Here is a 22,613-nt window from a genome sequence, read left to right on the forward strand (position 1 = left end):
TTTGTATTTTGTGAGATTGTTGATTTTAAATTCTAGAGTATATCTTTCCTTGAGAACTATCTCCTGATAAAAATCAAATAACAAAGTTGGTTTAAAAGGTGGGACTTATTTGTCTTTGAAAACTTAAACCTGTAAACATGGTTTTTATTTTGACAAAAACAGATTATTACTTGTTGTGACTATTTTTTCTGTTTTTTTTTTCCTTTCTTTGCTCAAGGTTGATGAAGAGCTGGTAACAAATTCTGGGAAATTCTTAATTTTGGATCGAATGCTGCCAGAACTAAAAACCAGAGGTCACAAGGTGTGGTACTTTTGATTGGGTTTTTGGCTATATAATTATTTTTTGTTAGTAAGTATAGATACTAAGGTATATTTAAATTTCAGGTGCTGCTTTTTTCACAAATGACAAGAATGTTGGACATTTTGATGGATTACTGTCACTTTAGAAATTTCAACTTTAGTAGGCTTGATGGATCCATGTCATATTCAGAGAGAGAAAAAAATGTAAGACTGCTTATGTCATACATACTTAATTCTTTGTAACTTCTTTCTTGATTTCTGAAGTACTGGTCAATAGACCTAGGGACTTCCTGGTGGTGCAGTGGTTAAGACTGTGCTTCTACTGCAGAGGGCACAAGGTTGGGTCTTTGGCTGAGCAACTGGGATCCCACATGCCCTGTGGCACAACCAAAAAATAAAAATAAAAAGACTTACATCTTAGGACCTCTGGCTTATTGCCACAACCTGGGCGATAGGCATGATTATTTCGTTTCATGGGAGATGAATCTGATAGTTTTATCTCTTTTCCACCAAATTGGTCTTTTCAACTTTATGGCTTCTGCTGCTACTGCTAAGTCGCTTCAGGGGCTGTCAGTATTTATTTATCCCACATCAGAAGTCCTGTAGATGCTTGAGAACTATACCCAGCTTGAAGAATGCTGGCTTATTATATCCCATGGCACACCACTGCCTTCCCCCTCCTTTGCTGATAAACAGATGGTGATAAGGTAGCTACTTAATAGTTTTATCCACATTCCAGGAAGGAACAGTTTCTTTCTTAATTCCTTATGTTTACATCCCTTTTGCTTTTAGATACACAGCTTCAACACAGATCCAGATGTGTTTATCTTTTTAGTGAGTACCCGAGCTGGTGGCCTGGGCATTAATTTGACTGCAGCAGATACTGTTATCATTTATGATAGTGATTGGGTAAGTTGGAAATGTAGCAGTAGATTGTATTTCCATTCTAATCTTTCATTGTATATTTTGCAATTTCATTTACCTGTTTTGAAAACATATCCACTATAAGATGAGAATCATTGCTTTGTGAAGTGTTCTGTGTGTAAAGACTTAAACGTATTTTATTACTGAAGTAACGCTTAGAAGCCTAAGTTGAGTTAAGGCACTGTTTAAAAGATTCTGGTTGGATCATCCTATTGACTCTACCCACATAGTATGAGTTTAACTAATTTTAACCTTAAACTGTTAAATGTTTTTCTTTTTAACTTTTAAGAACCCCCAGTCTGATCTTCAGGCCCAGGATAGATGTCATAGAATTGGTCAGACAAGGCCAGTTGTTGTATATCGTCTTGTTACAGCAAATACTATTGATCAGAAAATTGTGGAAAGAGCAGCTGCTAAAAGAAAACTGGAAAAGTTGATCATCCACAAAAGTAAATAATATTTTGTAGTACTTTTTTGCTTCAGTTGTCTATTGTGTGTTGTGAGTTTTGTTGTTGTTGTTAACTTTCTTTATAAAAGAAATCAGTGTAGGATTTAAATAGGCAGTGGGGAATTTGAAGCTATATGTACTTTTAAAGTATCTTAAAGTCTGAAGTCTGTCATGGCGCTTTGACATGATGTTATTGATTATTCTCTTTTTTCATAAAAAGTTTTATTGAAGTATAGTTGATTTCTAATATTATGTTTCAGGTATATAGCATAGTAATTCACAATTTTTATATATTTTACTCCACTTAAAGTTACTGAAAAATAGTGACTTTACTGCCCCTTCCCTTGTCCCCACTAACCACTGGTTCTCTATATCTGTGAGTCTGTTTTCTTGTTTGATTTTTTGGATTCCACATGTAAGTTTTAGCATACAGTATTTGTCTTTCTGTCCTTTTTCACTAATCATTATACCCTCTAGGTTCATCCATGCTTCAAATGGCAGAATTTCTTTTTTTTTTAATGATAACTGATACTCCATTTTGTACCCTTCCTTATCCATTCATCAGTTGAACACTTCAGTTACTTCCATACTTGGCTATCATAAATAATGTTCCTATGAACATTGGGATGCATGCATCTTTTCAAATTAGTATTTTTGTTTTCTTCAGATACATACCCAGGAATAGAATTGCTGGATCATATGGTATTGTGTTGGCCAAAGAGTTCATTCTGGTTTTTCTGTAACTATCTTACAGGATGGGATGGATTAAGAGATTAGGACTGACATATATACACTATTATGTATATAGGTAACTAATGAGAACTGACTGTCTAACTCTGGGAACTCTACTTAGTGCTATGTGGTGCCCTAAATGGGAAGGAAATCCAAAAAAGGGGGGATATATGTATACATACAGCTGATTGACCTTGCTGTACAGCAAAAACTAACACAACATTGTAAAGTAACTTTAATAATTGATAATTGAAATCGCTCAGTCATGTCTGACTCTTTGCGACCCCGGGGACTGTAGCCCACCAGGCTTCTCCATCCATGGGATTCTCCAGGCAAGAATACTGGAGTGGGTTACCATTTCCTTCTCCAGGGGATCTTCCCGACCCAGGGATTGAACCCGGGTCTCCCGCATTGGAGGCAGATGCTTTAACCTCTGAGTCTATACTCCAATTTAAAAAAAGAAGATTAAAGGTATATTGAAGTAGTGCTACAATAAAATTCCTTACTTTGCCGAGCCCCCACTATTTAAAAAATATTTGATTCCAGTATACCCTTTTCATAGTTTTAATAATAGAATATTAAAAACACAGCAATTTTTTATCTAGAAAAGATTCTGAGAAATAGGGAAAGTGGTGTGGGTGAGGCATTGGCATTTTATGTTCTGTTCCCTGAGAGTCCTTGGAAATAAAATTCTCTTTGGGCAAATGACTTACTTGGTGGCTGCCTTACAAAAAATTGAAAATCATCTTATGTACATTTTGAAGCATAGAGAAATCATAATAATGTTGAAAATCACTAACAATTTATGCTGCTTTTCTACTAACAAAAACTTTCTCCATTGTATTTGATTTTGAGAGAAATAATGGGTTAGGTTTTAGACATCTTTAATTTGACTTGATGGAGCATTCAGATTGTAGTTAGAATTTCTGTTGAAGGAAGAAGGTGCTTGATCCAAGTAAGATTTTGTGCAGATTAAAGTTTTTTCACCTATGCTGCTTTTAGGGATTTGAATGATGAAATAAATTGTATTTTGTTTATTGAATTTGGTTTAAATGGTGTGTGCTGTGTGCTTTAGTTGCTCAGTTTTGTCCGATTTTTTGTGACCCCATGAACTGTACAGGCTAGGTTCCTCTGTTCATGGGGATTCTCCAGGCAAGAATACTGGATGGGTTCCCACGCCCTCCTCCAGGGGACCTTCCCAACCAAGGGATCGAACCCAGGTCTCCCTCATTACAGGTGAATTCTTTACCAACTGAGCCACCAGGGAAGCCCAAGAATACTGGAGTGGGTAGCCTATCCCTTCTCGAGGGGAACTTCCCAACCCAGAAATCAAACCGGGGTCTCCTGCATTGCAGGTGGATTCTTTACCAGCTAAGCTACCAGGGGATTTTAAATTAGGTACAGTTTATAGTTTTATTTTCCCAAGTTTTAGTAATTTTAGAGATTAATTTCTGAGAACAAGGTGAAAATAATTTTTTAAATGCTGGCAATATTTTATTGAGGTGTAATACACATACAGTAAAATCCCAAGCTAAGTGTATGGCTTGATGCCTCCAACAAGTTATACTCAAATAATTGTCATCCATATCAAGGTAACATTTCTGTTTTCCAAGAAAGTTTCCCTTTCCAGTATTTCCCAGACTCTTGCTCCTTACTAGAAGGCAGTCACTATTCCAGTTTTTGTCACATGGGTTAGTTTTTCCTTTAACTTCACACTGGATTCATTTGTACATATTCTTCTTTTGCCTAAGCTACTTATATATGATGTATTTTGAGATTCATCTCTGTTGTTGTGTTAGAAGATTGTGATTTTTTTTTAACTGCAAAATAATTAATCCATTCTTTTGTTGATTGATGTTTGGTTTACAGATTTTGGTTCTTACGAATAAGGTCCTTTTATTACAACTATTAATGAACATACGTATTTATTTGTGCTTTGTCTTCGGGTGGGTATATGTTTACCTATAGAAAACTACCAGACTTTTCCCAAGTGGACATACCGTTTTACTCCCACCTGCAAAGTATGAGAACTGCAATTGCTTTTCTTTTTTTACCAACACTGGGTTTGTCTGTCCTTTTTATTTAATGTAGGGTATTCTGATTGGTTTGTGATGTGTTATATTTTGGTTTTAAAAGCAATTTTGAGTGTTTTTAATTTTTTGTAAATTTTTTCCAGATCATTTCAAAGGTGGTCAATCTGGATTAAATCAATCTAAGAACTTTTTAGACCCTAAGGAATTAATGGAATTATTAAAATCAAGAGATTATGAAAGGTGAGGTTGTTTTTACTTTAGAAAAATATAATTCATAGTTTTGGTTTATCCTATAGACCTGAATATTTTGTTTTCCTATAGGGAAGTAAAAGGATCAAGAGAGAAAGTCATTAGTGATAAAGATCTGGAGTTGCTGTTAGATCGAAGTGATCTTCTTGGTAAGTATCTCTTATGGTTTTACTTACTATTTCTATGGAAACTTTGAAACATATACGTAAGTAGAGAGAAGTACAATATACCCCTGTGTATAACGCATTCTGCCCTAATAGTTTACAACATTTAGCCAATTTTGTTTCATTGCCATTTTCTTCAATCAGAATGTTAAATTTATGCCATAGCCACTTTTAGGCATCTTTTATTGAGAAGAACATGTTTTTAAATATCGTCACTATGTCATTATTACACTTGAGAGAATTGGCCCTAAAACTTTAATAGCAGCTAATACCCAGTTCATATCCAAATTTTTCCACTTGTCCCAGTCTTTTTACAGTTTGAATCAGGATCCAAATTCCATTGTTCTTGCTATCTTTTTTCTTCTCTATCACTTTCCTCCTCACTTTTGTTATTCCATGCTGTCGATTTGTTGGAGAAACTGGGTTATTTCAGTGAAACGACCTGCATTCCAGAATTGACCAACTTCTTCCTATCATTGTTCTTTGACTTGTTCCTCAATCTACTTATTTTCTGTGAAGTGGCAAATAGCTGTGAAAATAACTCTACTGGCTTAATAAGATCCAAGTTCTGTATTTTAGGAATACCAGTGCTTTGTTCTCATTTTAAATCATGTAAAGAGATGCTTCATGTCTGGGTTTCTTATTTTTAGTTAGCTAAGATTAAGATTAATCAGCTGATTCAGACTGATTCTCATTTAGTGTTCTGTTCTTCTATTTAACCTGACTTTTTAGCATTTATTTATTATGGTTTAGAACCATTTTTTTGAGCATTACAAAATGCTGATTTTCTTATTCTGTCATTGCTTTATTAGCTGGAATTAGTCTATTATAACTTTCCCATATAAATTATTTGGTTACTCTGAGATACAATCTACATAAAGCAAGATAGGGCTTCCCTGGTAAGTCAGTTGGTAAAGAATCTGCCTGTAGTACAGGAGACCCGGGTTTGATCCCTGGGTCAGGAAGATCTCCTGGAGAAGGAAATGGCAACCCACTCTAGTAATCTTACCTGGAAAATCCTATGGGGGAGCCTGGCTGGCTGCAGTCCACAGGGCTGCAAGATAAATTGCTTCTTTTATGTATAAATTGTAAGAATAATGAGTCGATGCCTACAAATGGTGATCATAAGTTATTTTGAATACAAATAAATATTTAAAACTCATCCTTTCCTACTCATTCTGTACCATGGGTATCTATGTTTTTGATTATTTATGTATATTATATCTCCAGAGTGGAAATAAATAATGGTATCTTTTCCTAATTGTGTTTAGCAGTGTTACATTAGTAGCTTGCTATTGGTGATGGCAGGCATAGAAACAGGAAAAGGTAAACTACAGCCCTTTTTGGGGAATAGGGAGTCTGTTAAACACCAGCACACCACGGGGTATAGCGTCATGATATCTTCAACTTAGTTTCAAATAGCTCTTCTAAAATTTGTCATCTTACTGAATTGAGAGAATTCTTTATATATTCTGGACGCAAATCCTTTATCAGATACGTGCTTTGCACATATTTTTTCCCAGTCTGTAGTTTATCTTTGTACTTCCTTTGTGTCTCTTAAAGAGCAGAAGGAAAAATTTTGATGAAGTTACATTTATCTTTTGATTGTTATTACTCACAATTTTGGTGTTGTATCTAATCTTTGCCTAGTAAAGTTGTGATTTTTTTTTTTCCTTCTTTTTAACTAAAAAAAATTTTTTGGCCACACCACATGGCATGTGGGATCTGGTTTCCTGACCGGGGACTAAACCATACCCCTTGCACTGTTGTGTGGAGCCTTAATCACTGGACCACTAGGGAAGTCTGATGTTTTATAGTCTCATATTTGAGTTAATTTTTATGTAGGGTATAAGGTAAGGGTCTTAATTCATTTTTTTGCACGTTGTCCAAAAAAACTGTCTCTGCACAATTTATTGAAGATTATTCTTTCCCTTTTGAATTGCTTTGGCACCTTGGTTGGAAATCTGTTGATCATAAATGTGAAGGGTTTTTTCTATACTCTCAGTTCTCTCCTACTCCTATTCATCTGTTTGTTAATCCTGTGCCAGTACCACAGTCTTGATTTTTGTTTCATGGTGAGTTTTGAAATTGTGAAGAGTGAATCCTCCAGTTTTGTTCCTCTTTTTCAAGTTGGTTTTAGCTGTTCTGAGTTCTTTGCATGTTTATGTGAATTTTAATTTTCATATAGTACAGGAAAAATGAGATAAAGATAAACCATTATGGCCAAATCTTAAATATATTCTCAAATAAACAGCAGCAGCATAGACGGCATACAAGGACAGGGTAACATCTGAAACTATTAATTGACATTAACTGAATAAAAAAGAACTAGATTCTGAAAACCCACTTGACGTACCATCATAATCAACCTCATAATTCTTAAATATGATAAAGAAAATGTTCTTAATCTGAAAAAATGCATTCATTTAGTAAATTACTATGAAAATCAAGAACAGTTGAGTGTAACAGCTGTCACTCCCACTGTACATTATAAAACATAATGCAGTGTACAGGAAAGTCTTAACTAATGCTATAAGATAATAAAAATAGGAATAATTAGTTTCATTATACTGCTTTTGCAGGTGGTATAATTATCTCCATAGAAAATCTGAGGGAATCTAAAAGTTAGAATTCAAAAAGTTGGCTATAAATTAATAGTATATGTATTAGCAGTAATTATTTAGAAAATAGATGTTTACAACAGCTACTAAACTAACATACCTAGAATTAAATATAATAATTTCTTTAAGACCTTTATAGAGAAGCTATGAAACATCCAAGGACAATAAGAGAAGGACTGAATACATGACAGATTTAACTGTATTTATGGATACGATTAACTTGTATTCCTTACATTAATCTTCTAGTTAAAATCCATAATATTATGGCTTTTTTAAGAGCTTTGACAGGCTGTTTTTAAAATTAATATGGAATGGTAAAGGACCAAGAGCCAAGACAATTTTGAAGAACAACAGAATACTTGATATCAGGTACTAAGATTCAATTTAAAAATTATAATAATTAAGACTGTTGAATTAACATATAAGATAAATTTACTGCTGATGTGGCAAATCCAGAAAGTCATCCAAACTTCCATGGAAAAATCAATAAATGATAAATGTCATTTCAAACCAGAGAGGGGAAATTCCTGTTATTCCTTGCAGATACTGCAGGCTGGTTTCCAGAGCACTGAAATAAGCAGATCACACATTTAAAACAATTTTTTTCAGTGCTTATGAAGGTTATGTCTACACTATAAAGTAGTCTGTGTGAAATAACAGTGTCTAAAAAAAAATGCTAACCATTATCTGAGCCTTCAGCAAGTCATAATCTTTTTGGTGGAGGGTTTAAAACATTGTGAGAATTAACCAAAATTAAGACAGACATGAAGTGAGCAAAAAATGGTTCTGATACGCTTGCTCAACATAGGGTTGCAGCAAACCTTCAATTTGTAAAAAATGTAATATCTGCAAAGCACAGTATCAACAATGGTAAATCTCATCATATTCAAGAATAAATTCTAGATAAATTAAGTCATCAAAACTTTAAAAGCAAAACATTTAACTTAAAAAATAGGGAAATATCTGTAGGGTTTTAGGATAGGAAAAGAATTCTTAAATAGGATATAGAACTCTCAAACTAAATGAACAGATTAATAGATTTTATTAAAGGCTTCTGTAAAAACAATACCATAAACAGGTAAATGACAAACCACAAATATCTGCAGTACAAAGCAAACAGGAAATGATTACCATACATAAATAAATATCAAGAAAACTGAACAACTTAAGAGCAAACAATTACCAGGAATGAAAGAAACAACCACTGAACATAGAAAGATGCTTCAATCAAAAAATGGGCCAAAGAACTAAGTAGACATTTCTCCAAAGAAGACATACAGATGGCTAACAAACACATGAAAAGATGCTCAACATCACTCATTATCAGAGAAATTCAAATCAAAAGCACTGTGAGCTACCATTTCACGCCAGTCAGAATGGCTGCAATCCATAAGTCTACAAGGAATAAATGCTGGAGAGGGTGTGGAGAGAAGGGAACTCTCTTGCACTGTTGGTGGGAATGCAAACTAGTACAGCCACTATGGAGAACAGTGTGGAGATTCCTTAAAAAACTGGAAATAGAACTGCCTTATGATCCAGCAGTCCCACTGCTGGGCATACACACTGAGGAAACCAGAAGGGAAAGAGACACATGTACCCCAATGTTCATCGCAGCACTGTTTATAATAGCCAGGACATGGAAGCAACCTAGATGCCCATCAGCAGATGAATGGATAAGAAAGCAGTGGTACATATACACAGTGGAGTATTACTCAGCCATTAAAAAGAATACATTTGAATCAGTTCTAATGAGATGGATGAAACTGGAACCTATTATACAGAGTGAAGTAAGCCAGAAAGAAAAACAGCAATACAGTATACTAACGCATATATATGGAATTTAGAAAGATGGAAACAATAACCCTGTGTACGAGACAGCAAAAAGAGACACCAATGTATAGATCAGTCTTATGGACTCGGTGGGAGAGGGAGAGAGTGGGGAGATTTGGGAAAATAGCATTGAAACATGTATAATATCATGTATGAAATGAGTCGCCAGTCCACGTTCGATGCACGGTACTGGATGCTTGGGGCTGGTGCACTGGGACGACCCAGAGGGAGGGGAGGGGAGGGAGGAGGGTGGAGGGTTCAGGATGGGAAACGCGGGTATACCTGTGGCGGATTCATTTCGATATTTGGCAAAACGAATACAATATTGTAAAGTTTAAAAATAAAATAAAAAAAAAAAAAGATGCTTCAGTCTCCTTAGAAATCCGAGAATGCAGATTAAACCAGAAGTAATTTCATTTCAATAGCTATCATGTTGACAAAAATATAAAAGATTTCAAATTAGCTATGGGAGTATAAAGATACATTTTCATGGTATTTTGCATTCCTACTTTTAAACTAACCATAATTGGGCTTAAAAAAAAAATACATGTATATATATATCTCTCTCTCTCAGAATATAATTCACATTGGTGTTTATTGCTAGGTGTATCTTAAATTCAGCAGAAGTGATTTTGATGAGCAAACTGGTGTTTCAGTTTGTTCCCTGGAGGCCAGTTCTCGTTTTAATAAAAGGAGATTTCTTTTTAAGTTCTTACACTTTTTTTTTAATACCTGTTTATTTATTTTTCTCTTAGATCAAATGAATGCCTCAGGACCAGTTAAAGAGAAGATGGGGATTTTCAAGATACTAGAAAATTCTGAAGATTCTAGTTCTGAATGTTTGTTTTAAATTGGAGCTAAAAGAATGTCTTCAAAAAGTTCTTGTTCACATCTAGTGATCTGTATTGGTGTTAAAATCCACATTTTTCACTCTACTTTGATTATATCAGTTTACATAATATAACTGTACCATTGCATAATTTTTGAACCTTATTAAGAGCAAATACATATATTAAGAGTAAATTTAGGTTTTCAGTTAATTTTTCAGGTTCAGTAGTACTTTCGGGTACAGGATGATGTGTACTTAACCACTGCCAGATTTATACAGTCTTCCTGTGGAAGTTTAATGTTTTTCCCCCACCCTCCTTTTTAGCAGCACAGTTCATGGGTTTTTGGTACTTCAGTTATGGAGTAGACTTTGGATGGGGGAAAGACTGGGATGATTCTGTCCATTGTTTAAATAAGGAACGGTTTGAGTTTTAGGGTCTATTTCTATAAAATGGTTTGCCAAATAAATATTTGTTATAAGATCTCATCAGATTATTTTTTCAGATAAATAATGGCTCAGGTGAAATAACACCAAAAGTCTTGACTGCTATTTCGATTTATCAGTACTTTACACGTATGTCATATATATAAAGATTTCAACTGGACACTGGGTCAGTGCAGAGAAGGCTTTGGAAGAAATTACAGGTTCTTGACAGAAGAAATTGGTTCTAGAAATTGGACGTGGCAGGGTACCATGCAAAACAGGAACAGAAAAAGAGAGAAGAGACCCTGGAAATTATAGCAGGGAGGGGTTAAAATAAGACTTAGGAATATAAGTAACACAGGATCCGTAACAGAGGAGCATAGAGGCCAAGGTGGGAATCATTTAGTCCCTGTATGTATGCGAAACTGAGGACGAGAGATACTGAATGCTGCCTGAAGCACACATTTCTGTGAAGGTGGTTACTCTTAGTGCCATGTATATTCCAATGGAGATCAGATTCTCTTTGCTTTAGGGCAATGGAAGCTAGGTAGGACTCAGAAGAAAAACGATTTTGAGAGAATATTCAGCCAAAGTCTGTTCTAAAGAACAGACAACAGAGTGGATTTTCTTCAAAGTGGAAATGTTTACCAGTCTCTGACGAACTATCATCATACTCCATTCTCCAACATTCATCTCAAATGATTATTTCATTTGAGTTTATCTCTGTCCTCATATTTCTGCTACTTCCTCCCTCTGGTCTTGCTCCCTTATCCTCACAGAAAATAATCAGAAAAGAACTTCTAAATGTTGCCACCATTGCATCTGAAACCTACCAGCACCTGCGCCCATGTATCCTTTCCTGTATGGATGTAGTCTGTCTTAGCTAGAGCCAACAGAAATGCCCCATTTCTTGTTTTACAGCAAACTCCTTGAAAAGTCTACATTCACTGTTGACTTGTTTCACTTCCATTTTTTTTCCTGAATCCATTCTGTTCAGATTTTTTAAGTCTCCAGTGACCTCTGAGTCATTTTGAGTCTGACCTCAAAGATTTACTTGATCTTTCAGAAGCATGTCATATAGATGTTTAATTTCCACTAACCAGTTTCTGTAGTTCCCAAGTTTTTAGCAGACAAATTTGGTTCTTCCTACTTCTCTGGCTCTTTCTCAGTTTCCTTTGCTATTTATTTGACTCATTAGAATCTCCCAAGAGAACTTGGGACTCCCTTGATGGCTTGTTGCTTTAAATACCAACTATGTATTAAATGGGTTTCCCTGGTGGGCCTGCAATGTGGGAGACCTGGTTTCAATCCCTGGGTTGAGAATATCCCCTGGAGGAGGGCATGGCAACCCACTCCAGTATTCTTGCCTAGAGCATCACTATATAAGGAGCCTGGTGGACTACAGTCCATGAGGTCATAGAGTTGAACACGACTGAGTGACTAAGCACAGCACATGTGTTAACCAACTTTGTAGTGGTGACTCCGATTTATATCTCCAGCCAGAATCTTCTGAACTTGCTTCCAACTGCCTACTTCACATTTTTACTTGGTTGCCTGATAAACTCCCAATCTGAACTTCATGAACTTGTTATCCAGCCTCTTAAAAATATTGCCATTCATGTTGTTATTTTTCAGCTTCTGAAACCCTGTATTGTCTCTTGTGTTCTCTATTTTGAGATTTTAATGACTTTAATCATTTTACTGTTACTTTAGTTTCCAGATTTTAGTTTATGGGGCAAGGGGAACAGATGTATTCATTCCATGATATTGAAACATGTTCCCTGCTTCATCTGTAGGAAAAGGTATTCTCAAACCAGGACTTGTCTTCCATCATGTGGTCAAACTGCCATGAAAAATAGTTCATTAGCTTTATTTTCAGTGAGTCATTCTGTATTATGAGGCAGATGCTGAATGTATTGGGAGGTATAGTGAAAGTGGTACTTGAACATTTCCAGGCAAACACGTTTGATGGAAATTTTCAGTAGTGTCTTAGCAATTTGAGTTGTTTAGTCTTAGAACTTTGAAGTAATATATTATGAAAAGCCTGAAATGCAATAATATTTGTATTCAAAACATGAAATAAGTGCTTCTAGCTTTAAATTCTATACTCTTTCAAAACTTAGTTTTGGTTTTGAGCTTTTTAACTTAATGCTACTTAAGTTTTTATGATTCTATTTGCTGTATTAGTACATCTTCACAAATAACATACTATGTATTAATACTTTACCATCAATTGTGGTTATAAAAATCAAGCCCAAGGAATCCTACTTCTGAGTAAAGTTGAAGATATCTTTTTGGTGTTTATTTCTTTGGAATCACTGTTATCACTGGTTTATAACTGCTACATTCAGAGAAGAGGTAACTTAAAATCTAGGGAAACTTGTCTATTACATACATTTTACATCCCTAATTTAGATAATGGTTTTAATCCTAAACGGATTTGATTAAAAGATAAATTTTTAAAGTGAATTATAAAAACAAATTTTTACTTTTTCTCAGAATTTTATTTTTGACTTTAGAAGTGGCAAACCAAGTTTAAAATACCACACGTAATTAGTCCTGTGGTACACACCTGAGACATGAGTTTGACAACAATGCCAAGCAAATGACAGCCAGATGCAAGAGAAATGCTGGCTGTCTAGGTGTTACTTGGTACCAATATAATTTAAAAGTGTTAATGCTTATAGGTACCTGTACTTGATGGTATGGTAGTTGGTCATTGATATGATCTGGAATGTGCTTGTTAGACACTTTGTTTAGATCTTATTGAAATGAATACACATTACAAAACTCAAATAATTCCTGAGCTATGTCCACAGGTTACAGTGGGGAGATGCAGCCGTAGAGACCAAATAATTTGTCCATAATTTTTCCTGAGCTCCCTTTGAATCTATCTCCTTCAGTAAGGTCAATCTACAGATCTGCCCCCAAGACATATCTCTGGGTCTTTTTTTTTTTTTTTTTAAATCTCTTCCTGTGAGATCAGTCCTGGGTGTTCATTGGAAGGACTAATGCTAAAGCTGAAACTCCAGTACTTTGGCCATCTCATGCGAAGAGCTGACTTATTGGAAAAGACCCTGATGCTGGGAGGGATTGGGGGCAGGAGGAGAAGGGGACGACAGAGGATGAGATGGCTGGATGGCATCACTGACTCGATGGACGTGAGTCTGAGTGAACTCCGGGAGTTGGTGATGGACAGGGAGGCCTGGCATGCTGCGATTCATGGGGTTGCAAAGAGTCGGACACGACTGAGTGACTGAACTGAACTGTGTCAGCTATTTTAGATTCTTCTGTCATTGCAATGTTTGCTTAAAAATCACCATCTGAAGGTCTTTGGGGGTGGGGGGGGATCATGTCAGCTGTTACTCTTCTCTGCAGTATTTCAGGATGTTTACAAAATAACTCATGTATGCCTGCTTCTTTGTTTTCAGTACTCAGCATCCACACCTACACAATTAACATGCTCAGATGAAGATTTCATTTCTTAGTTCTAAAGTTACTTAAATATAAAATAGTTATTACAGAGGCATACCAAGTTTCATTTTTACTTTTTATTGCGATATAATATCTCAATAAAGAAATCTTGTGCTCAGTTTGGTGTTTCCACTGTGTAGGTACCATCCAGATTAAGATGGGGTGTTTCTTTTCAGAAGGCTGTCTGGCCTCCCCTACCCCAAGGTAACCACTCTTCTAATTTTCATCACCATAGACTAGTTCTTCACAGCAAAATCTATGACAGCTATGCAAATTAATCAGGTTTGGGAAATGTTAACATTTCTCAGTACCCATGAAAACCTTTGGTGAGAAGAGCAATTACACAGGTTTCTTGTCTTTCTTTCTTACTCTGTAACTATTTGCTACTGCATTTTTGAGTAAGGATTTTAGTTGCTGCTGTCACTACCAATACTAAGTATTTCTCTGGATATCTGAAAGATATGAGATGAATATCATCTTAATTTTCATTAAAATGAGATTGCTGACATGACTACCTGTACTGGGGAACCAGGCACAGACTCATTTGGGAGTGTGGGGTCCAGGAGTCTTTTTCACTTTACCCTGTTTATCTCATCACCAAGGTTCTATGTGCTATGTTCCTAGTTTTTTTTCCCTCCATCTTCCAACGAATTATCTTTATACGGTACTAGGGTGCATGATGAGAGATACTAGAATATGGTACTATTTGGTACATGACAGGTTTAATCTTATGGGACAGAATGGAAGCTCAAGTTCTGAGTGGACCTGAAGACAGGTACCAGCAGTGACAGAGGGAATCAAAATTAACAGTTAATCGACTTGTTACTGTTTGGACTTGCTCAGTCACATTCCTCACTCAGATGTGTGAGTGGTTGGCTCCTTGGCATTCAGCTGTCAGGCTTACATTTCACTTAAGAATGTTCATAATCGCCCTTGTTTTTCAGCCCCCGAAGAGCCACACTCTTGCCAATCTTAAGCCTCTCATCATCTCAAGATTGGTTACTTAATCTGTTTTCTTGATTGTGTAAGAGAGTGTATTGGAAACATGCAGCAGGAATAAAGTTAGAAGAATCCACCAAACACACTGAATAAAGAAAGACATTTGTATTAATGAAAAACCTCTTATTGAATTGGCTTATTTAGTGCTAAACAGAATAGAGGGCTTCCCTGGAAGCTCGGCTGGTAAAGAATCTGCCTGCAATGCGGGAAGACCTGGGTTCAATCTCTGGGTTAGGAAGATTCCCTGGAGGAGGGCATGGCAGCCCACTCCAGTATTCTTGCCTGGAGAATCCCCATGGACAAGGAGCCTGGTGGGCTATATAGTCCATGGGGGTTGCAAAGAGTTGGACATGACTGAAGACTAAGTACAGTAACACACCAAACAGATAAGAAAAACTACTCAGATTCATTAATATCAAAGGCAAAGAGACTCTTCCAAAACCAGATCACCCACAAAGATACAAAGATCAGGTAGACAGCAGATGTGTTATTTTAACAGTAAGACTAAAAATTTCAATGTGCTGAAGAAAAAAAATCCCAACCGAGAATCACGTCTATTTAAATACGAGGGAACAGTGGTGAAGATCCTTCAAGTTATACAAGTTTTGCTATGCAAAAAGATACAAGGTGACTGACCTAACCCTGTACAACAGCCTAATGGAGAATCCACATTTCTGACATGGCTCTTTTTTTTTTTGATCATGCTGGGTAGCATCTGGGATCTTGGTTCCCAGACCAGGAATGGAACCCATGCCCACTGCAGTATAAGCATGGAATCTTATCCACTGGACCACCAGGAGAGTCCCTGACATGGCTCTTTAGTACCTCACTGAAGTGAAGTGAAAATCGCTCAGTCGTGTCTGACTCTTTGTGACCCCATGGACTATACAGTCCATGATTCTCCAAACCAGAATACTGGAGTGGGTAGGCTTTCCCTTCTCCAGAGGATCTTCCCAACCCAGGGATTGAACACAGATCTCCCGCAATGCAGGCAGATTCTTTACCAGCTGAGCCACAAGGGAAGCTATACCTCACTGAGGATCACCCTAGTTCAGTAGTTCAAAATGTAGGCCATTAAAAAAAATTATTGAGGTACAGTTGATTTATCAAAAACGTGACAACCCAATCAAAAAAGTGGGCAGAAGATCTAAATAGACCATTTCTCCAAAGAAGACATATAGATGGCCAAAAGGCACATGAAAAAATACTAAACATCATCAATTAAAGAAATGCAAATCAAAACTGCAATGAGATATCACCTTCAGTCAGAATCATCAAATGTCTACAAATAATAAATGCCGAAGAGAGTGTGGATATAAAGGAACCCTCCTACAGACTGTTGGTGGGAATGTCAATTGGTACAGAATAGAGGATAGTAGGGAGGTTCCCCAAAACATTAAAAATAGAGCTACCCTATGATCCTGCCATCCCACTCCTGGGCACATCTCCAGAAAAAAACTATAACTTGAAAAAATACATGCACTCTCTGTTCAGGACTATTTACTATAGCCAAGTCCTAAATGTCCATCAACAGATGAATGGATAAAGAAAATGTTATGGGCAAAGGATACTGTGTACATAATGCATTTCATGCAGTGTCTGTTAGTTAATGTTCGATAAATGACAGGTTCCATTATCACCATCAGTACTACATTTTATTTTTATTAACAACAATTTCAGTAATGATACCAAACTTCAGTTCAGTTCAGTCACTCAGTCACGTCCGATTCTTTGCAACCCCATGAACCGCAGCATGCTAGGCCTCCCTGTCCATCACCAGCTCCCGGAGTCCACCCAAACTCATGTCCATTGAGTTGATGATGCCAACCATCTCATCTTCTGTCGTCCCCTACTCCTCCTGCCCTCAATCTTTCTCAGCATCAGGGGCTTTTCCAATGACATGGTGCTTAAGTGGAAGAATCAAAATCCAAACCATAGTCAGAATTTTTCAGTTGTACTAGAAAAGAAATGTAAAAAAGCAAAATGTCTGTCTGGGGAGGCCTTACAAATAGCTGTGAGAAGAAGAGAAGGGAAAAGCAAAGGAGAAAAGGAAAGATATAAACATCTGAATGCAGAGTTCCAAAGAATAGCAAGAAGAGATAAGAAAGCCTTCTTCAGCGATCAATGTGAAGAAATAGAGGAAAACAACAGAATGGGAAAGACTAGGGATCTCTTCAAGAAAATCAGAGATACCAAAAGAACATTTCATGCAAAGATGAGCTCGATAAAGACAGAAATGGTATGGACCTAACAGAAGCAGAAGATATTAAGAAGAGGTGGCAAGAATACACAGAAGAACTGTACAAAAAAGATCTTTACGACCCAGATAATCACGATGGTGTGATCACTGACCTAGAGCCAGACATCCTGGAATGTGAAGTCAAGTGGGCCTTAGAAAGCATCACTATGAACAAAGCTAGTGGAGGTGATGGAATTCCAGTTGAGCTATTCCAAATCCTGAAAGATGATGCTGTGAAAGTGCTACACTCAATATGCCAGCAAATTTGGAAAACTCAGCAGTGGCCACAGGACTGGAAAAGGTCCGTTTTCCTTCCAATCCCAAAGAAAGGCAATGCCAAAGAATGCTCAAACTACCACACAATTGCACTCATCTCACATGCTAGTAAAGTAATGCTCAAAATTCTCCAAGCCAGGCTTCAGCAACATGTGAACCGTGAACTTCCTGATGTTCAAGCTTGTTTTAGAAAAGGCAGAGGAACCAGAGATCAAATTGCCAACATCCGCTGGATCATGGAAAAAGCAAGAGAGTTCCAAAAAAACACCTATTTCTGCTTTATTGACTATGCCAAAGCCTTTGACTGTGTGGATCACAGTAAACTGTGGGAAATTCTGAAAGAGATGGGAATACCAGACCACCTGATCTGCCTCTTGAGAAAGCTACATGCAGGTCAGGAAGCAACAGTTAGAACTGGACATGGAACAACAGACTGGTTCCAAATAGCAAAAGGAATTCATCAAGGCTGTATATTGTCACCCTGTTTATTTAACTTATATGCAGAGTACATCATGAGAAACGCTGGACTGGAAGAAACACAAGCTGGAATCAAGATTGCTGGGAGAAATATCAATAACCTCAGATATGCAGATGACACCACCGTTGTGGCAGAAAGTGAAGAGGAACCCAAAAGCCTCTTGATGAAAGTGAAAGTGGAGAGTGAAAAAGTTGGCTTAAAGCTCAGCATTCAGAAAACGAAGATCATGGCATCCGGTCCCACCACTTTATGGGAAACAGATGGGGAAACAGTGGAAACAGTGTCAGACTTTATTTTGGGGGGCTCCAAAATCACTGCAGATGGTGACTGCAGCCACGAAATTAAAAGACGCTTACTCCTTGGAAGGAAAGTTATGACCAACCTAGACAGCATATTCAAAAGCAGAGACATTACTTTGCCAACAAAGGTTCGTCTAGTCAAGGCTATGGTTTTTCCTGTGGTCATGTATGGATGTGAGAGTTGGACTGTGAAGAAGGCTGAGCGCCGAAGAATTGATGCTTTTGAACTGTGGTGTTGGAGAAGACTCTTGAGAGTCCCTTGGACTGCAAGGAGATCCAACCAGTCCATTCTGAAGGAGATCAGCCCTGGGATTTCTTTGGAAGGAATGATGCTAAAGCTGAAACTCCAGTACTTTGGCCACCTCATGCGAAGAGTTGACTCATTGGAAAAGACTCTGATGCTGGGAGGGATTGGGGGCAGGAGGAGAATGGGACGACAGAGGATGAGATGGCTGGATGGCATCACTGACTCGATGGACGTTGAGTCTGAGTGAACTCCGGGAGTTGGTGATGGACAGGGAGGCCTGGCGTGCTGGGATTCATGGGGTCGCAAAGAATTGGACAAGACTGAGCGACTGATCTTATCTGATCTGATTTCGTCTTGCAAAATACTAAAACAAAATCTCCATTCCTTGGAGACACTGATTGTTTCTCTGAAGGAGAAAATGATTCTCCTTCTGCCCAAGTTACACTCCTTTCATTTCTACTATGATTATGTAGCTGCAATTCTGAAGCATCTTCTGCATTTCTGAACTGCAGAACCCACAGAAAATTTTTAGGAGAGGAATTCTCTTAGTCCACAATGAGTAGATCTTGTTAAAGGCTTTTGACAATTGATATGGAAATTTGGAGGCAGGGGCGATAAAACAGTCTCTTGGGTTTAGTATATCAGAAAATAACAGATTTGAAATGAGAAGACCTGGATTTCAGTCACTGCTCTGTCCAAGTACACTCTGGATAAGGGTGTAAGTCTTATCTGCAAGTCTTTTGGGTATCTCTGCAAGTCATTTTCTTGCAATGACTTCTCTGCAACTCATTTTCTCTACAGTCTTTTGGGTTTAGTATATCAGAAAATAACAGATTTGAAATGAGAAGACCCAGATTTCAGTCACTGCTCTGTCCAAGTACACCCTGGATAAGGCAACCTGTCTAAATCTATTTAGGAGAGGAAACATTTTCTCTGCAAGTCTGTATAGGACACTGACCATGTAAAAGGCCAAAAGGAAAGCCTTGATAAATTACAAAGGATCAGTTGCATAAAGACTGTTTTCTGGCCATAATGAAATAAAATTAGAAGCAAATAACAAAAGATTTAATGAAATAAAAAAAAAAACATGCTTAGCTAGTATGCAAATTATTAAAAATGAATAAATGTAACATAATTTTAAAAGCATACTATGTCAAAATATGTATGTATTGCAGAGTTCAACCTTAATTTTGAGGGAAATTTATTGTGATAGAAATAGATGGGGAAAAAGTGGAAACCGTGACAGATTTTATTTTCTTTGGCCCCATAATCACTGTGGATAGTGACTGAAGCCATGAAATTGAGACACTTGCTCCTTGGAAGAAAAGCTATGACAGACCTAGACAGCACATTAAAAAGCAGAGACATCACTTTCCTGACAAAGGTCCACACAGTCAAAACTCTGGTTTTTCCAGTAGTCGTGTACAGATGTGAGAGTTGGACCATAAAGAAGACTGAGCACTGAAGAATTGATGCTTTCAAATTGTGATGCTGGATAAGACTCTTGAGAGTCCCTTGGACAGCAAAGAGATCAAAGCAGTCTATCATAAAGGAAGTCAACCCTAAATATTCATTGAAAGGATGGATGCTGAAGCTCCAGTACTTTGGCCACCTGATGTGAAGAGCCAACTCATTGGAAAAGACTGTGCTAGGAAAGATTGAGAGCAGGAGAAGACGGCAACAGAGGATGCGATGGTTGAAGGACATCATTGTCTCAATGGACACGAGTTTAAGCAAACTCCAAGAAATAGTGAAGGACAGAGAAGCCTGGCACGCTGCAGTCCACAGGGGCACAAAGCATGGGACGTGACTTAGCGACCGAACAACAGCAACAACAACAGTGTGTGTTTGCTGGAGACCTCCTGTTTCAGAGGGACCTTGTTTTCTAAACACAAATGAGACTTGGAAATTTCAGTCCACCTTTTACAGGCCACTAGCCTCCCCTCTAACCTTTGCATTTGCATCTTTGGGGTTTGTCAAGCTTCCAATCTGTCATGCCCATCTTAGCAACTCCTGAAAGCCTTCCTGGTTTCTTCTTTCCCCTTGTAAGGTCTCTCTGTGTGGGCCAAGCTTGATCTTCAGTCCGAACCCCAAATTAGCAAATGTTCCCAGTCTGAATCACTTTGCTATATTGCAGAAATTAAAACAGCAGTGGCCAATTCTGTTCAATTAACCTCCAAAGGACTTCTCTGGAGTTAAAATTCATGTAGTTCTCATTACCCGCTGTTTGCTGGTGTCTTAAAAAAAACAAACAAAAAACAATCGACAGGTTCTTTATCTGGCTTTTTCTAGTTATTGCAGCAGGAACACTGGGCTGCTGCAACTTATTATATCTTGCTCAAAAGGAGAAATCCCATCAATTTTTAATTTCTCAATGCAGAGTATCTTTTCAGTATAACAAATCTTAGCTCTTGGATATGCTGAATCCTTTCTATTCTTTCTAGTGAATCACGGAAGCCAGGGGAGTCTTCCCAAAACACGTGGTACAAAAACATAGCCTTTCAAATGAAAAGATGCAAATTATTCAGTTCAGTTCAGTTCAGTCGCTCAGTCGTGTCCCACTCTTTGCGACCCCATGAATCGCAGCACACCAGGCCTCCCTGTCCATCACCAACTCCCGGAGTTCACTCAAACTCACGTCCATCGAGTCAGTGATGCCATCCAGCCATCTCATCCTCTGTCATCCCCTTCTCCTCCTGCCCACAATCCCTCCCAGCATCAGAGTCTTTTCCAATAAATCAACTCTTCACAGGAGGTGGCCAAAGTACTGGAGTTTCAGCTTTCGTGTCATTCCTTCCAAAGAACACCCAGGACCAATCTCCTTTAGAATGGACTGGTTGGATCTCCTTGTAGTCCAAGGGACTCTCAAGAGTCTTCTCCAACACCACAGTTTAAAAGCATCAATTCTTTGACACTCAGCTTTCTTCACAGTCCAACTCTCACATCCACACATGACCACTGGAAAAACCATAGCCTTGACTAGACGGATCTTTGTTGGCAAAGTAATGTATCTGCTTTTGAATATGCTATCTAGGTTGGTCATAACTTTCCTTTCAAGGAGTAAGTGTCTTTTAATTTCATGGCTACAATCACCATCTGCAGTGATTTTGGAGCCCCCCAAAATAAAGTCTGACACTGATCAACAAAAGAGTCTGAAATGCAGTACTTGGATACAATCTCAAAAATGACAGAATGATCTCTGTTCGTTTCCAAGGCAAACCATTTAATATCACAGTAATCCAAGTCTATGCTCCAACCAGTAACACTGAAGAAGCTGAAGTTGAATGGTTCTATGAAGACCTCCAAGACCTTTTAGAACTAACACCCAAAAGAGATGTCCTTTTCATTACAGGGGACTGGAATGCAAAAGTAGGAAGTCAAGAAACACCTGGAGTAACAGGCAAATTTGGCCTTGGAATACGGAATGAAGCAGGGCAAAGACTAATACAGTTTTGCCAGGAGAACACACTGATCATAACAAACACCCTCTTCCAACAACACAAGAGAAGACTCTATACATGGACATCACCAGATGGTCAACACCGAAATCAGATTGATTATATTTTTTTGCAGCCAAAGATGGAGAAGCTCTATACAGTCAGCAAAAACAAGACCAGGAACTGATTGTGGCTCAGATCATGAACTCCTTATTGCCAAATTCAGACTTAAATTGAAGAAAGTAGGGAAAACCACTAGACCATTCAGGTATGACCTAAATCAAATCCCTTATGATTATACAGTGGAAGTGAGAAATAGATTTAAGGGACTAGATCTGATAGATAGAGTGCCTGATGAACTGTGGACTGAGGTTAGTGACATTGTCCAGGAGACAGGGATCAAGACCATTCCCATGGAAAAGAAATGTAAAGAAGAAAAATGGCTGTCTGGGGAGGCCTTACAAATAGCGGTGAAAAGAAGAGAAGCGAAAAACAAAAGAGAAAAGGAAGGATATAAACATATGAATGCAGAGTTCTAAAGAATAGCAAGAAGAGATAAGAAAGCCTTCCTTAGCAATCAATGCAAAGAAATCGAGGAAAACAACAGAATG

General features: G+C 37.6%; 1 protein-coding gene across 2 annotated transcripts in view; it reads left to right on the forward strand.

Annotated features, from left to right (window-relative positions):
* Positions 1 to 12,857, forward strand: part of HELLS (helicase, lymphoid specific) — a 41,781-nt gene extending 28,924 nt beyond the window's left edge. For both annotated transcript variants that reach the window (XM_070780511.1, XM_019953188.2), the window contains 7 exons: positions 218 to 301; positions 385 to 504; positions 1,093 to 1,209; positions 1,514 to 1,673; positions 4,581 to 4,677; positions 4,759 to 4,835; positions 10,057 to 12,857. In XM_070780511.1, coding sequence (XP_070636612.1) covers positions 218 to 301; positions 385 to 504; positions 1,093 to 1,209; positions 1,514 to 1,673; positions 4,581 to 4,677; positions 4,759 to 4,835; positions 10,057 to 10,151 — 750 coding nt within the window. In that variant the 3' untranslated portion in view covers positions 10,152 to 12,857. The remainder of the gene's footprint in view (positions 1 to 217; positions 302 to 384; positions 505 to 1,092; positions 1,210 to 1,513; positions 1,674 to 4,580; positions 4,678 to 4,758; positions 4,836 to 10,056) is intronic.
* Positions 12,858 to 22,613: the final 9,756 nt, after the last annotated feature.

The sequence above is a fragment of the Bos indicus genome, chromosome 26 (assembly GCF_029378745.1).
Source record: "Bos indicus isolate NIAB-ARS_2022 breed Sahiwal x Tharparkar chromosome 26, NIAB-ARS_B.indTharparkar_mat_pri_1.0, whole genome shotgun sequence".
Lineage (NCBI taxonomy): Eukaryota > Metazoa > Chordata > Mammalia > Artiodactyla > Bovidae > Bos > Bos indicus.